General features: G+C 49.0%; 1 protein-coding gene across 1 annotated transcript; it reads left to right on the forward strand.

Moving 5' to 3' along the window:
* The first annotated feature begins 3,670 nt into the window (after positions 1 to 3,670).
* On the forward strand, positions 3,671 to 12,650 carry LOC308465093 (cocaine- and amphetamine-regulated transcript protein-like). The gene is made up of 3 exons (XM_080984929.1): positions 3,671 to 4,727; positions 10,583 to 10,666; positions 12,368 to 12,650. The coding sequence occupies exons 1-3, from the start codon at positions 4,590 to 4,592 to the stop codon at positions 12,473 to 12,475; spliced, it is 330 nt and encodes a 109-aa protein (XP_080841055.1). The 5' UTR covers positions 3,671 to 4,589; the 3' UTR covers positions 12,476 to 12,650.
* Positions 12,651 to 13,496: the final 846 nt, after the last annotated feature.

Raw genomic sequence — 13,496 nt, forward strand, 5'->3', positions numbered from 1 at the left:
CAACAGCAACTTTTAGGGTTGAGGAGTCTCAGGCGCTGCGGTGGGGCAAATGCATCCCCCCCAAAAATCCTTTTTATCAGGCCCTCGGGACTCTCCTAGATCAAACTTGCTTCACATACTCCTCGGGGTTTTTTGGCTGGCAGGACTTTATCCTTGAACTGTGACAATGCCACTTGCACACCCTCCAACATTTCTCTGATGAAAATGAGGCATCTAATCATAGCCTGCATTTTTATCAAGGCTTATAGTTTGATTAGGGTCTGTATTTTAAAATGAGCTTAAAGATTTTCAAATGTTTTATGCCAGGCAGAAGACCAGCTGCCTAAGTACTTTGGCAAGATGTTTATCCTCCTGGACAAGGGGGCCCCCTGATTTATAGCAGAAAACAATTCTCAAAGTCGTAAAAGGGAATTACAGGCTGAGAGCAAGGTTACACCACCCTACATAATTAAGAGTTGGTAAATAGTAAAATCATTAAACTTGAGCCATATCTTCCTAAGGTTAAAGGCCAAGAGCAAATGGAAAAGAAAGGGGAGTGTAAACAGAAGAAGAGGCTTCTTTCCTATTTTATTTTGAGGCTGTAAACTGATTCCTTCCTGTTACTTTGAGAAGGTTTATTCTTCTAAAAAGCTATCTATGATAATGTATGAAATATACTGGCTTAAATGTAATTATGCAAAGGATCTAGAAAGAAAGAAATGTTAAATTCTTATTTCATAGAGTCATATTGCTGTAGGAGACCAGAGGGGCAAACGAGCCCAGCCCCCTGCCAGACAGGAGACGCCATCGAGCACTCCTGATATATGGTTGTCAGGCCTTTGTTTAAAGACCTTCAAAAAGGAGATCTTTCATTGATGATGCATGAGAATGTGAACCCAAGATCTCTGACATCTGTTTAAGATAAAAATTTAAAACTATTAACCATCTGTTTTGGAGGGCAATAGGGCAAGGAGGGCAAGAGGTGAGCTGGTAATTAAGGTTCCTTGTTGAGACAAATGTAAGATATATGACTACTTATTTGTCATTTATAGATAGAAGAATATATAGCTTTTTGTATCCCATAAAAGGCAATAGGAAATGGGTGTATCTTTTAGGATTGGTTATAGCAATCAGCCAATAGGAAATTCAACCAGGCTGATTGGACAGAGGCAGCCAAAGGAGGAGCAAGGGGGCTGGACTGAGGGAATGTAAGTGCTGGCCATAATGGCAGGAGACCAGGCCAGAGCTTGGTAACCATATACCACTGTGCCTCTCATTTATTTGTCTGACAAATAAATTATTATTTTAATTTCTCTATTGCTGCGTTGAATATTTCATTCCAGCTAAGCGTTAACCACAAGCAGGGTGCTACAAAAATAGGGACATCCCATTCCATAATGGTATTTATACCCCACACATCTTACTAGGTTGCCCCAGCCACTCTGGGCGGCTTCCAACATATATAAAAACATAATAAGACATAAAACATTTTTTAAAAACCCTTCCCTATACAGGATTGCCTTCAGTCGGCTCGGGGGTCAGATAACTCCATACCCTCCAACATTTCTCCAATGAAAATATGGACATCCTAAGGAAAAGTGGGGCATTCCAGGTTCAAACTGGAAACTGGGAGGGTTTCTCTAAATCAGGGACGTCCCTGGAAAATGGGGGCACTTGGAGGGTCTGCACTTGCTTCGCTGAATGGTGACCAAGGGGTGTGTTTGCACTGAAACCTCCGGCTTTTGCATGCCTCCCCAATGTTTTCCTTGAGGAAAATGTGGCCCTCGTGCTGAGGAAAGTTAGCCCAGCCCTCCTTGAACTAGGAGGGATTTTCAAGGCCTGATGAAAAGTGGGCGAGGAAGGGGATGAGATGCCCATCTCTCTCGCAGGACAGAATTTCACTAGTACAGGGTCCATCGGAAAGGGCGGTCTGTTTTTCTCTGTGCCCCAAACTCCTGTACAGTGGTTCCTCGGGTTACAGACACTTCAGGTTACAGACTCCGCTAACCCAGAAATAGTACCTTGGGTTAAGAACTTTGCTTCAGGATGAGAACAGAAATCGCATGACGGTGGCGCGGCAGCAGCGGGAGGCCCCATTAGCTAAAGTGGTACCTCGGGTTAAGAACAGTTTCAGGTTAAGAACGGACCTCCGGAACGAGTTAAGTTCTTAACCCAAGGTACCGCTGTAGTTAAGTCACTGAAGGTTAAATTGGCAAGCTTAACTGGCAGAAGAACAAACTGGTTCATTTAATATGGCAATTAACTTGACAGAGGGGCAAACTGGCTCATTTAATATGGCAACCTTAACTGGCAAAAGGCACGATCCTGATCCCTGATTTCCTCCTCCCTCCCAATAACACTGATTATCTTTGCTTTGAAAGTGTGTGTGTGTGTGTGTGTGTGTGTGTGTGTTTGTGTGTGTGTGTGTGTGAAGCCTTGGAACATCATTAAATGTTTTCTGAAGAAAGCAAAGATCAAACTGTCAAAAGGATAAATGGATAGAGATTAACGTACAAGGCAAGGGAGTTTAGCCAGAGGGAAACTTAAGGCAGAGCGGGGGGGGGGGAGCAGGACAGGTAGGTGGATGGATGACAAACAGTTCTTCTCTTTTCTTGCCTTTTAATTGCTGCTTCAGAGGCAGAAACCAACCAGTGAGCTGTTCTGGGTAGCATCCATTCTCACCCCTACCTGGAAATGCCATTTGGGACTGAACCTGAGACCTTCTACGTATAAAAAACAGTGGCTCTGGCACTGACCCACAATCCTTAAAAATTAAAGAAGGATATTGATAAGCTGGAAGGTGCGCAGAGGAGGGCGACCAAGATTGGCTAAGAGTCTGGGAACCAAGCCTTATGAGGAACGGTTGAAGGAGCTGGGTATGTTTAGCCTGGAAAAGGGGAGACTGCGGGAGATATGATAGCCGTCTTCAGATATCTCAAGGGCTGTCCCATAGAACAGGCACGTCCAACAGGTAGATCATGATCTCCTGATAGATCGTGGGGTGTTCCTGGTAGATCTCTAGTCCCTCAGGGATCTCCTTCCCCACAAAATAAAAAAAAATTAAAAAAAAAAGCTCAACCACTCTGGCTTCCTAAGAAAAGCTGAACAACTTTGCCTTTCCAAAAAAAGCTCAGCAACTTTTGCTTCCTAGCAAAAAAAAAGTGGATTATCAGATTAAGGTCCACTATTTGACTGCGGATTCAGGACCCTCAGCTGTGTGTTTTATATAATCGACTTTTTATTATGTTCTGTGTATATCGCAATGCTCATTCAGTTTCATTCATTCATATATTCATATATCTTTGCTTCCTAAAAAAAAACAACTCAACAACATTGATCCATCAAACGACAATGGGTAGATCACTGCCAGTTTTTTATACTGTGAGTGGATCACAGTCTGTTGGGAGTTGGACGTCTCTGCCATAGAAGACGGAGCAAGATTGTTTTCTCGTGCTCTGGAGAGTAGGACCTGAACCAATGGCCTCCAGTTACAACAAAGGAGATTCCAACTAAACATCAGGAAAAACTTTCTGACAATTGTTTGACAGTGGAATGGACTCCCTTGGGAGGTGGTGGGCTCTCAAAGGAGGTTTTAAAGCAGAGGTTGGATGGCCATCTGTCATGGATTCTTTAGCTGAGAGTTGGACCAAATGACCCTCCAACTCTACAATTCTATGACTCTAAGGATCTAGTCCTCATGGTTCTGAATAAAGGGCTGCTTTCCAGAGGAACATAGGTAGTTGCTTCATACCGAAGCAGACCATTGATCCATCCAGCTCAGAATTACCTACACTGACTGGCAGCAGTTCTCCAAGGCTTCAGACAAGCCCTAGCTGAGGATTGAACCCAGGCCCTTCTGTATGCAAAGCAAGTGTTCTAGATATTCAGTACGGGAGGGCATAGGGAGGGAGAGAGAGAGAATGAAGACAGATAAACAAGGCCAGGATTTCTAAGCGCTTTTGGGCACAGCGACGCTCTCCAGCAATGATTAATTCTAATAATAACAGGACAGAATAATAGCAGGTCATTAGGCTCAGAGATGCTGGGGGAGGCACATCAGAATCAACGGTTATTGGGCGGGGAAGCGAGCTAATTCCCAGCCCATTCTGCTCCCAGCAAAGCGCTGGGCCCCCGGCCAAGATGATGGATGAGGCTCTCTGCTCAATCTAATGCCTCCCGCCGCTTGCCAAAATTGCAATTTGCAGAGTAAACCTCTGATAAATAGTCAGCCAGAGGGGGGGCCCCCTCTCCCGCTTAAGCACCCCACGCAGCGCCCACCCCTGGGGGGTGCCAACAGCAATTTTGCACCCAGCTGTGCGCCTAGCTCTCTTCCCCACACCCACCCACCACTTCCACATGCCTCCCCACCCCTCCTGTGGGGACACAGGCTGAGGGGGCGGGGAACCTCACTCCCCTCTCTTCCCAAGACAACCCCCCCTCCGCCTGGCTCGGAAGCTGACAGGCTCGCTCGCTCTCCTGCTAAGCCAGAGAAAACAGGCACCAGACTTCAGCACTGTGGACAGCTCCTGTGGCTCTGAGCTCACAGTCTCTGTCTTGCTCTCTTCTCTCAGCCCTGAGCTTTCAGCTTGCTCTTTCGGATCCTGTCCACAATGGACCGCTCCCAGTTGGGCTCGGTGGCCTTCCTGCTCTGCCTGATTTGGGCGGCACACAGAAGCCTCGCCACAGCCGGCCGGGCACCCCAGGAGTTCCCTTTCAAGCACTCCTACCAGGCGCACGAGAAGGAGCTGGTGAGTAAAAGAGGCGAGGTCTCCGGGTGGTCCCCGTCCGTGGGCTGCCACGGTGCAGGGGGGCAGCGGATAAATTGCACCCGGTGAGCAAGGATGCACAGAGGGGTTAGAGAACCCCATAGGCAACCCTCCTTTGGGCATAATTGTAGAGTAGAGAGAGGTTCCCCAGGGTCATCTAAGTCGAACCCCCTCTGCCATGTGGGAAGCGCAGCTTAAAAGAATTTGAAAACCTCCCAGAAGAGTTCTGAGTTAGCCCGTTCCCCTGTCGAACGGCTTTTCCCGTCAGAAAGTTTCCCCCAAAAAATGTTTAGTCGGAATCTCCTTTCTTGTGATTTAAATGCGTTGGTTCAGGTCCTACGCTCCGGAGCAGCAGGAAATAAGCTTGCTCCATCTTCCATCCTTCGAGATATTTGGAGGTGACTATCCCCTGACACTGACGCCCAAAGGGTGGTACCTAAGGATATTCACCGCCAGGGCAAAACAGACGTCCGCTTAATGGATTTGTGGTATAGAGCAGAACCAGTGGGATGTGTTGCACATCCCTATACAGTGGTACATTGGGTCACAGATGCTTCAGGTTACAGACTCCGCTAATCCAGAAATAGTACCTCGGGTTAAGAACTTTGCTTCAGGGTGAGAACAGAAATCATGTGGCGGCAGCACGGCAGCAGCGGGAGGCCCCATTAGCGAAAATGGTGCTTCAGGTTAAGAACAGTTTCAGGTTAAGAACAGACCTCCAGGACGAATTAAGTTCTTAACCAGAGGTACCACTGTATTGGGGAGAAGGTGGAATAAAAATGCAAAGCAGAAGAAGAAGAAGAAGAAGAAGAAGAAGAAGAAGAAGAAGAAGAAGAAGAAGGAGAAGGAGAAGGAGAAGGAGAAGGAGAAGGACCTGTCTCATAGAATGTAGGAAACTGCCTTATACAGTCAGACCATTGGTCCATCTAGGTTAGTATTCCCTACACTGACTGGCAGCAGCTCTCCAGGGTTCGAGGCAGGGGACATCCCAAGCTCCCCCTAGAGATGCTGGAGATTTGAACCTGGAACCTTCTGCATGCAAAGCAACTACTCCACAGACCTTCTAAAGAATCAAGTGAGATTTCCGGCTCCATGGTTCTGGATAAAGGGCTTAATGTAAAAAGAACGTGTATTATACTGAATCCAGTCGTTGGTGCATCTAGTTCAGTATTGTCTGCACTGACCAGCAGCAGCTCTCCGGGGTTTTAGGCAGGGGACTATCCCAGGCTTACCAGAAAATGCCAGGGATTGAACGGGGAACGTCTACCACTCAGCTTCAAGCCCTCCAGGATGGAGTCTGTGTACCTTTGGTCCGCTCCAGCAAAGCACTTCTTAGGCCGATAGCCATGGTTGTTAAGAATGGAGCCTCCAGTCTCAGAGGCAGTCTACCTCTGCAACCCAAAAATGGACCTTTTCTACTGTGGCTCCCCGCACGTGGAATGCTCTCCCCAGGGAGGCTCGGCTGGAGCCTTCATAAGTGCCAGGCAAAAATGTTACTCTTTAATCAGGCCTTTGGGATGTGGGTGGCGCTGTGGGTTAAACCACAGAGCCTAGGGCTTGCCGATCAGAAGGTCAGTGGTTCGAATCCCCGCGACGGGGTGAGCTCCCATTCCTCGGTCCCTGCTCCTGCCAACCTAGCAGTTCGAAAGCACATCAAAGTGCAAGTAGATAAATAGGTACCGCTCCGGTGGGAAGGTAAACGGTGTTTCCGTGCACTGCTCTGGTTTGCCAGAAGCAGCTTAGTCATGCTGGCCACATGACCCGGAAGATGTACGCCGGCTCCCTCGGCCAATAAAGCGAGATGAGTGCCGCAACCCCAGAGTCGGCCACGACTGGACCTAATGGTCAGGGGTCCCTTTACCCTTTACTTAACCAGGCCTTTGGCTGATTGACATCCAATGCCCTTTCAAAATGTGTTGGTGTGGGATTATTGAGTTGTTCTTGTTTCGATTATGTATTTTGTGTTTTCATATTGTGTTGGTTTTTTTCTGTTGAGAATCTCCCTGAGTCCTGCAGGCATAGGACGGTTTACCAATTTAATAAATAATTATAATACCCCATAGGCTAGGAGTGTGGAACCTGTGGTCCTCCGGACATCAATGGGTTCAAACTCCCATGAGATGAGCCCCCGTCTGGAATGGGCCAATACTAAGGCATGGTGACGACTGGAAGTCTAGCCCCATCTGGAGAGCCAAATGTTCCCCATCCTTTCCAGCTGACCACTGTAGGAGACAGGATACTGGGGTCGATGGACCTTAGTTCAGAACCACCAGGGTTCTTCTCGCACTCTAGCCTTGGGTCAGCGAATACCAGTCTACTGGGATGTGCAAGGGAGGAGAGGGCTATGTTCTTCATTTGCTCCAACTTCAGAGCTGCCGCTGCAACCCAGAATAAGACAGTGTGGTGTAGTGGTTAGAGTAGAGCTGGGAGATCAGGGTTCAAATCCCCTCTCAGCCATGAAGCTCACGGGGCAACCCTGGAACAGTTGCTGCTTCCCAGCCTCACCAACCTCACAGGGTTGTTGTGTTGGGATTAAATGAGGAGGAAAATGTACACCGCCTCAGGCAAGGTGGGGATATAAATGCAATCTAGCCATCAATCAGGAATTGGTCCAAGTCTTTAGGAGAGCGGGAGGACAAAGGAAGCGAGCAACATCATCCAAGGGGCTGGGGGAATGAGAGCAGATCGAGCGAGCTTGCACAGGGAAGAGCGTGGCTCTTTATAACCGGATCAGAGTCTGACCGCAGCTGCTGACCGCTAAGAGCCAACACAACCAGGCTGCCGCCTCCCATTCTCCGCTATGTTATCTGCAAGTGAGAACCAGACTGACCTGCACTTGTAGGTTTGAGAGGGAAACAGAGCTGGCAGCCAGGGATCCAGAGACATATTTTAGCATGTGATTTTGGGTGTTTATTCCGCCAGGAGATGAAATATGCTGGATCAGAAACTGCTTTGAGGATGTATCTGTCTTAGACCAAGTTTGCCAGGCAGCCACAGGAGGCAGAGATAGGGGGGGGGGGTTGGCGGGGGGGACGGACACACTCTGCTGCCAGGAAGGAAAACACCGTTCAAAGCTGCTTGTACCACCAGCACCCATCACATGGAACCAATTGCATCATTTCTTGGATATGAGCCAAACAAGACCAGAAGATGCTCCCCACTTGCTGAGGAACAGAATTCTCTGCTAATATCCAGACCTGACACACTTAATCTGTTAGATTCATCAATGTAAACATTTGCTACTGACTGGGGGTGGGGGGAGAGAACCCTGTTAAAATGTTAGAGAGAGAGGCAGAGAGAGAGAGAGAGGCAGAGAGGATCAGAGTTGGGAGAAGGTCCAAGGGTCATCTAGTCTGACCCCCTGGACATCTGCAATAATTTTTCCAGGGAGGGGAGCATAAAAATTGGGGCAGGTGAGAAGTAAAATACTTCAATTGAGGAGCAGGCTATTTTCAAATTATTTTTCATGCAATTTGAACGTGTTGGTTCAGGTCCTATGTTCTGGGGAAACAGAACAAGTTTGCTCTAAACTAAGAAAGAGCCCTTCAAATATTTGAAGATGGTACTGGACCGTAATGAGAACAGAGGATGCTCCTTTATACCAAAGAAGATCATTGGTCCATCTGGCTCAGTATTTTCTACACTGACTGGCAGGGTCACTCCAGGGTTTCAGGCCGGGTTCACTCCAAGCCCTACCTGGAGATGATGGGGATTGATCCTGGGACCTTCTGCATGCAAGATGGATGCTCTGCCAATGAGCCACTCCCTTTTTTCCAGTTGCTGCTTCTCTGGGCTATGTGTATCAAATGCCACAAACCTCTGGACATTCCCCATCTGACCAACATTCCCTCCCTTCCAGCATTCTGCTGCCTGCAGCAGCCAATCAGAAGCCTCTGAGCTCTTCCGCATCAGACCAACATTCCATCTAGCCCTGCATTCCACTGCCACAGCAGCCAATCAGATGCCTCCAAAACACCCTTCTTCATCAGACCAACATTCCATCCAGCCCAGCATTCCGCTGCCACAGCAGCCAATCAGAAGCCTCTGAGCCCTTCCGCATCAGACCAACATTCCATCTAGCCTAGCATTCTGCTGCCTGCAGCAGCCAATCAGAAGCCTCTGAGCTCTTCCGCATCAGACCAACATTCCATCTAGCCCTGCATTCTGCTGCCACAGCAGCCAATCAGAAGCCTCCGAGAAGCCTGCAAGCAGGGCAATAAAGAAACAGGCCTTCTCCAGCTCTTGCCTCCCAGGAACTGGTATTCAGAAGCAGGTTCCATAGAGCTATTGTACATGAGCAGTAGCCGTTGACAGGCAAATTCATGGATTATTCATTTTATTTTATTTTTCCATTTAAGTGAGCGGCCATCACAGCAGATGGTGTGACAGTGAGTGGAGTACAGTTATTATGCTCAGCGATGCTGACAGGGCAGGATTTTGGAAGATAGGTGGATGGTACTCCCCCACACACTGGCGCCATCCGAGTGGGACTTCGGGGCAGAAGTCCAGGGCCCCACTCAGTGGAGTGGGCAGCCAGGGTCCCCTGATACACCAGGCCTGGCTGAGCACATTTTGAAGGAGGTAATGTAATGCACATTACTATCTAAAGACACCCCCCCCCAAGACCATTAAGTCCAGAGTCTAAACATTATCTAACTGCACTGCTGATTCTACACCGTGTGAAAAAAACATGCCCCGTGGCTCTCCAGAACAAACTCTATCTGTTTCCTTGGCTTTGGAATGCTTCTCATTTTTCATTCTTATGGAAACCGAGCCTATTAATCGCCTAAATATCTTATGATTAAAGGTAAAGGGACCCCTGACCATTAGGTCCAGTCGTGACCGACTCTGGGGTTGCGGTGCTCATCTCACTTTATTGGCTGAGGGAGCCAGCGTACAGCTTCCTGGTCATGTGGCCAGCATGACTAAGCCGCTTCTGGAGAACCAGAGCAGCGCACGGAAATGCAGTTTACCTTCCCGCCAGAGCGGTACCTGTTTATCTACTTGCACTTTGACGGGCTTTCGAACTGCTAGGTTGGCAGGAGCAGGGACCAAGCAACTGGAGCTCACCCCGTTGCAGAGATTTGAACCGCCAACCTTCTGATCGGCAAGTCCTAGGCTCTGTGGTTTAACCCACAGCGCCACCCACGTCCCTTATCTTATGATTAAGAGACCCCTAAATGGACAACAGAAAAAATGTTGGGGAAGATGCAAATTCTTACTAGGTGGGATGAAGGCCAGGGTTAGGGAGCCTTTGACCCTCGCAATGTCGCTGGACTACAACTCCCATCATCACTGATCCCTGGCTGTGCTGGTTGGGGCGGATGTGAGTTAGAGTCTCAACAACGTACAGAAGGCATCCACTTGAGGACGACATTCTTTTAAAAAATGCATAGAAACGGATCTATGAAAGATCCAACCCTCCAGCGAAAAAAGTTAAGTGCCTTTTTTCTTTTAAAAACCATCAAGTTTCTAGTCCTTAGGAAATGGATGGGAAAGCTCGTGTCCTCCAGACACTGTTGGTGATACAACACAGCAATTGGGGGCTACAAGTTCTTGACCATAATATGTGCTCATTACTTACAGCAGAAGTTGGGGAGCCTCTGGCAACTCCAGGTGTCGCTGGACTCCACTTCCCATCAGCCCCAGCCAGCATGGCCAATGCTCAGGGATGATGGGGGATGTAGTCCAATAACACCTGGAGGGCCAGAGGTGGGCCATAATAGCGAGCCATAATAGCCGCCTCTGGCCTCTTATGGAAGCAGGAATCACGCCAGACATGCCAGATGCTCTTCTCACACCTTAATAATTCCTCAACCTCTTCCTTTCCTCTCCAGCTGGATGAACTTCAGGAGGTGCTGGAGAAGCTGCAACATAAGAAGGTCTCCACTTGGGAGAAAAAATTCAACCAAGTTCCCAAGGTACCGGGCGCTGCTTGGATAGTCGCCGATGGATGCAGGGGATGAGAGCCAGGGAGGGAGGGGTTGGTGCGGTGCAAATGTTGGACCAGTATCATCCCACTTCACACAGGCATGGCTTCCCCCAAAGGATTCTGGGAACTGTAGTTTACACAGGCACAGCTTCTCCCAAAGGATTCTGGGAACTGTAGCTTGTTAAGGGCCCTGAGGATTGTGAGGGGGGGGAACCCTTATCTCCCTCACAGAAATATAATTCCCAGAGTTCCCTGGGAAGAGGGATTAATAGCAAAACTGGTCCGCCCTCTACCCTTAACAATGGTGCACCCAGGGGAGACCAGTGCCCATTGGGCTTGATAGGGTGCGAAGCTGGGAGCCCAACAGCAGGTGGCGCCAGAGCAAATGGCTGACAGAACTAGAGCCAGCTTGGGGCAAGCAATCCTGGCTCTGCTCTTCTCCTCCTCCCTCGACAAAGGCAGCACGAATTAAAGCCCTTGGCAGAGTTTAAAGCAGGCTTCCTCAACCTCGGCCCTCCAGATGTTTTGAGACTACAATTCCCAGCATCCCTGACCACTGGTCCTGCTAGCTAGGGATCATGCGAGTTGCAGGCCAAGAACATCTGAAGGGCCGAGGCTGAGGAAGCCTGGTTTAAAGAGTTATGGCTCCCTGCCCCCAAGAATCCTGATGTCCAGGATGGGCAGGAGCCTGAGAAGGGCAGGAATGTGCGGGCAGAGGAGACAGGGAGGATCTGGGAGGAGTGGGGTTCTGTGCCCCCCCATGAGGCAGCTGGCATCGTGGGAGGAAGAAGGGGGTCAGGATCAGGAAGACCGTGCAGCCAGAGCAAGGGGGAAAGGAGGAGGAGTCGAGAGAGGAGCTTTAGGAGGTTCTGGAGAGCCTGTGGAGCTCCCAGAAGTGGTTGTGTCTTCAGAAACCCCTGCCCAGCCCACCTTGCCATTGTCTCCCTGCTCCAGGAGGGGGCTGTAATAATAATAATAATAATAATAATAATAATAATAATAATAATAATTTATTTATACCCCGCCCTTCCCGGTTCAGAAAACCGGGCTCAGGGCAGCTAACAACAAATTTAAAACACATAATTGATGCAACAGAAACCAGCATAAAATACAGTATAAAACGTGAATAACAATAAATTCAGAATTCAAAAATCAATTTAGGGGGGAAATCCATCCAATAAACATTAGATGATGACCATGGCTAGCTGGCTAAATTAGTCCTATTTGGGCCAGCATGGAGACCAGGGGAGAATTAGCTGTGGGATCCCACAGCGGGTAATCTTCATAAAAAGGGGAGGGGGAGGGAAGGAAGGGGAATAAAAGATCAGGCTAAGTTCAAGTTGAAAGCCAGGCGGAATAGCTCTGTCTTACAGGCCCTGCAGAAGGAAGTTAAATCCTGCAGGGCCCTGGTCTCATGGGACAGAGCATTCCACCAGGTCGGAGCCATCACTGAGAAGGCTCTCAGTAGCGATGAGAACAGTTAAAACAGCTTCTGGTGAGCTATGGGGTGCTCAAATTAAATTCCAGTCGCATGTCCTCATTGGTCCAGGAATGGTCAGGACATCTGGGAACTGTAGTTTGTTATGAGCGGCGAGTTCTCAGGAGGAGAGCCCAGAACTACAATTCCCAGAGTTCCCTGGGAAGAGGGATTGACTTTTTTAACCATCCTTCCCCCCCCCCCTTCTCACAGTGTTCCTTCGGTGACCTGTGTGCCGTCAGGAAGGGCGCCCGGATCGGCAAGCTCTGCAACTGCCCACGCGGATCAGCCTGCAATGCTTTCCTCCTCAAGTGCTTGTGAAATTATGGGATTTCGCGCCACATTTTCCCTCCCCACCTGTGTCGGCGACTTCCCGCTTCCTGCCTCATTGCAACGCACCAGCTCCATGAGGGGGCAGGTTATGATCTGGGGAAGTGGGCAAGCTTCAGCGGAACCCTGGAGCCGGGCTGGGGAAGAAATAAAAGGGAGCTTCTGAGCATGTGCAAAGTACGGTTTTTTCCTGGAAATCTATGGATGGGTGCTAAAGGGAGGGGGCAATAATTCAGGTTAAAGGAGGTGGGTGACACAGCCTGAATGGCTGACAGGCCAGGAAAAGGGAAATCATATATTTAAAACCCAAAAGATTCAGATGTATCCCAATAATAATAATAACAATAATAATTTATTATTTGTACCCGGCCCATCTGGCTGGGTTTCCCCAGCCACTCTGGGCGGCTTCCACAAAGACCAAAAATACACTAAGATGTCATACATTAAAAACTCCCCTAAACAAGGCTGCCTTAAGATGTCTTCTGAATGTCAGGTAGTTGTTTATCTCTTTGACATCTGCTGGGAGGGCGTTCCACAAGGGCGGGCGCCACTACCGAGAAGGCCCTCTGCCTCGTTCCCTGTAACTTGGCTTCTCGCAGTGAGGGAACCGCCAGAAGACCCTTGGCGCTGGACCTCAGCATCCGGGCAGAACGATGGGGTTGGAGACGCTCCTTCAGGTATACTGGGCAGAGGCCATTTAGGGCTTTAAAGGTCAGCACCAACACTTTGAATTGTGCTCGGAAATGTACTGGGAGCCAATGTAGGTCTTTCAAGACCAGTGTTATGTGGTCTCGGCAGCCGCTCCCAGTCACCAGTCTAGCTGCCGCATTCCAGATTAGTTGTAGTTTCCGGGTCACCTTCAAAGGTAGCCCCACGGAGAGCGCATTGCAGTAGTCCAAGCGGGAGATAACCAAGGGAGCCTGCCTGGCACTGTGATCCTGGATGGCAGAGGTACCTTTCTCCAGCCACAATGAACACGATGAACGTTAGCGCAAGGAATGCACACCACGTC

Source organism: Podarcis pityusensis, assembly GCF_964106645.2.
Source record: "Podarcis pityusensis genome assembly, chromosome: 16".
Lineage (NCBI taxonomy): Eukaryota > Metazoa > Chordata > Lepidosauria > Squamata > Lacertidae > Podarcis > Podarcis pityusensis.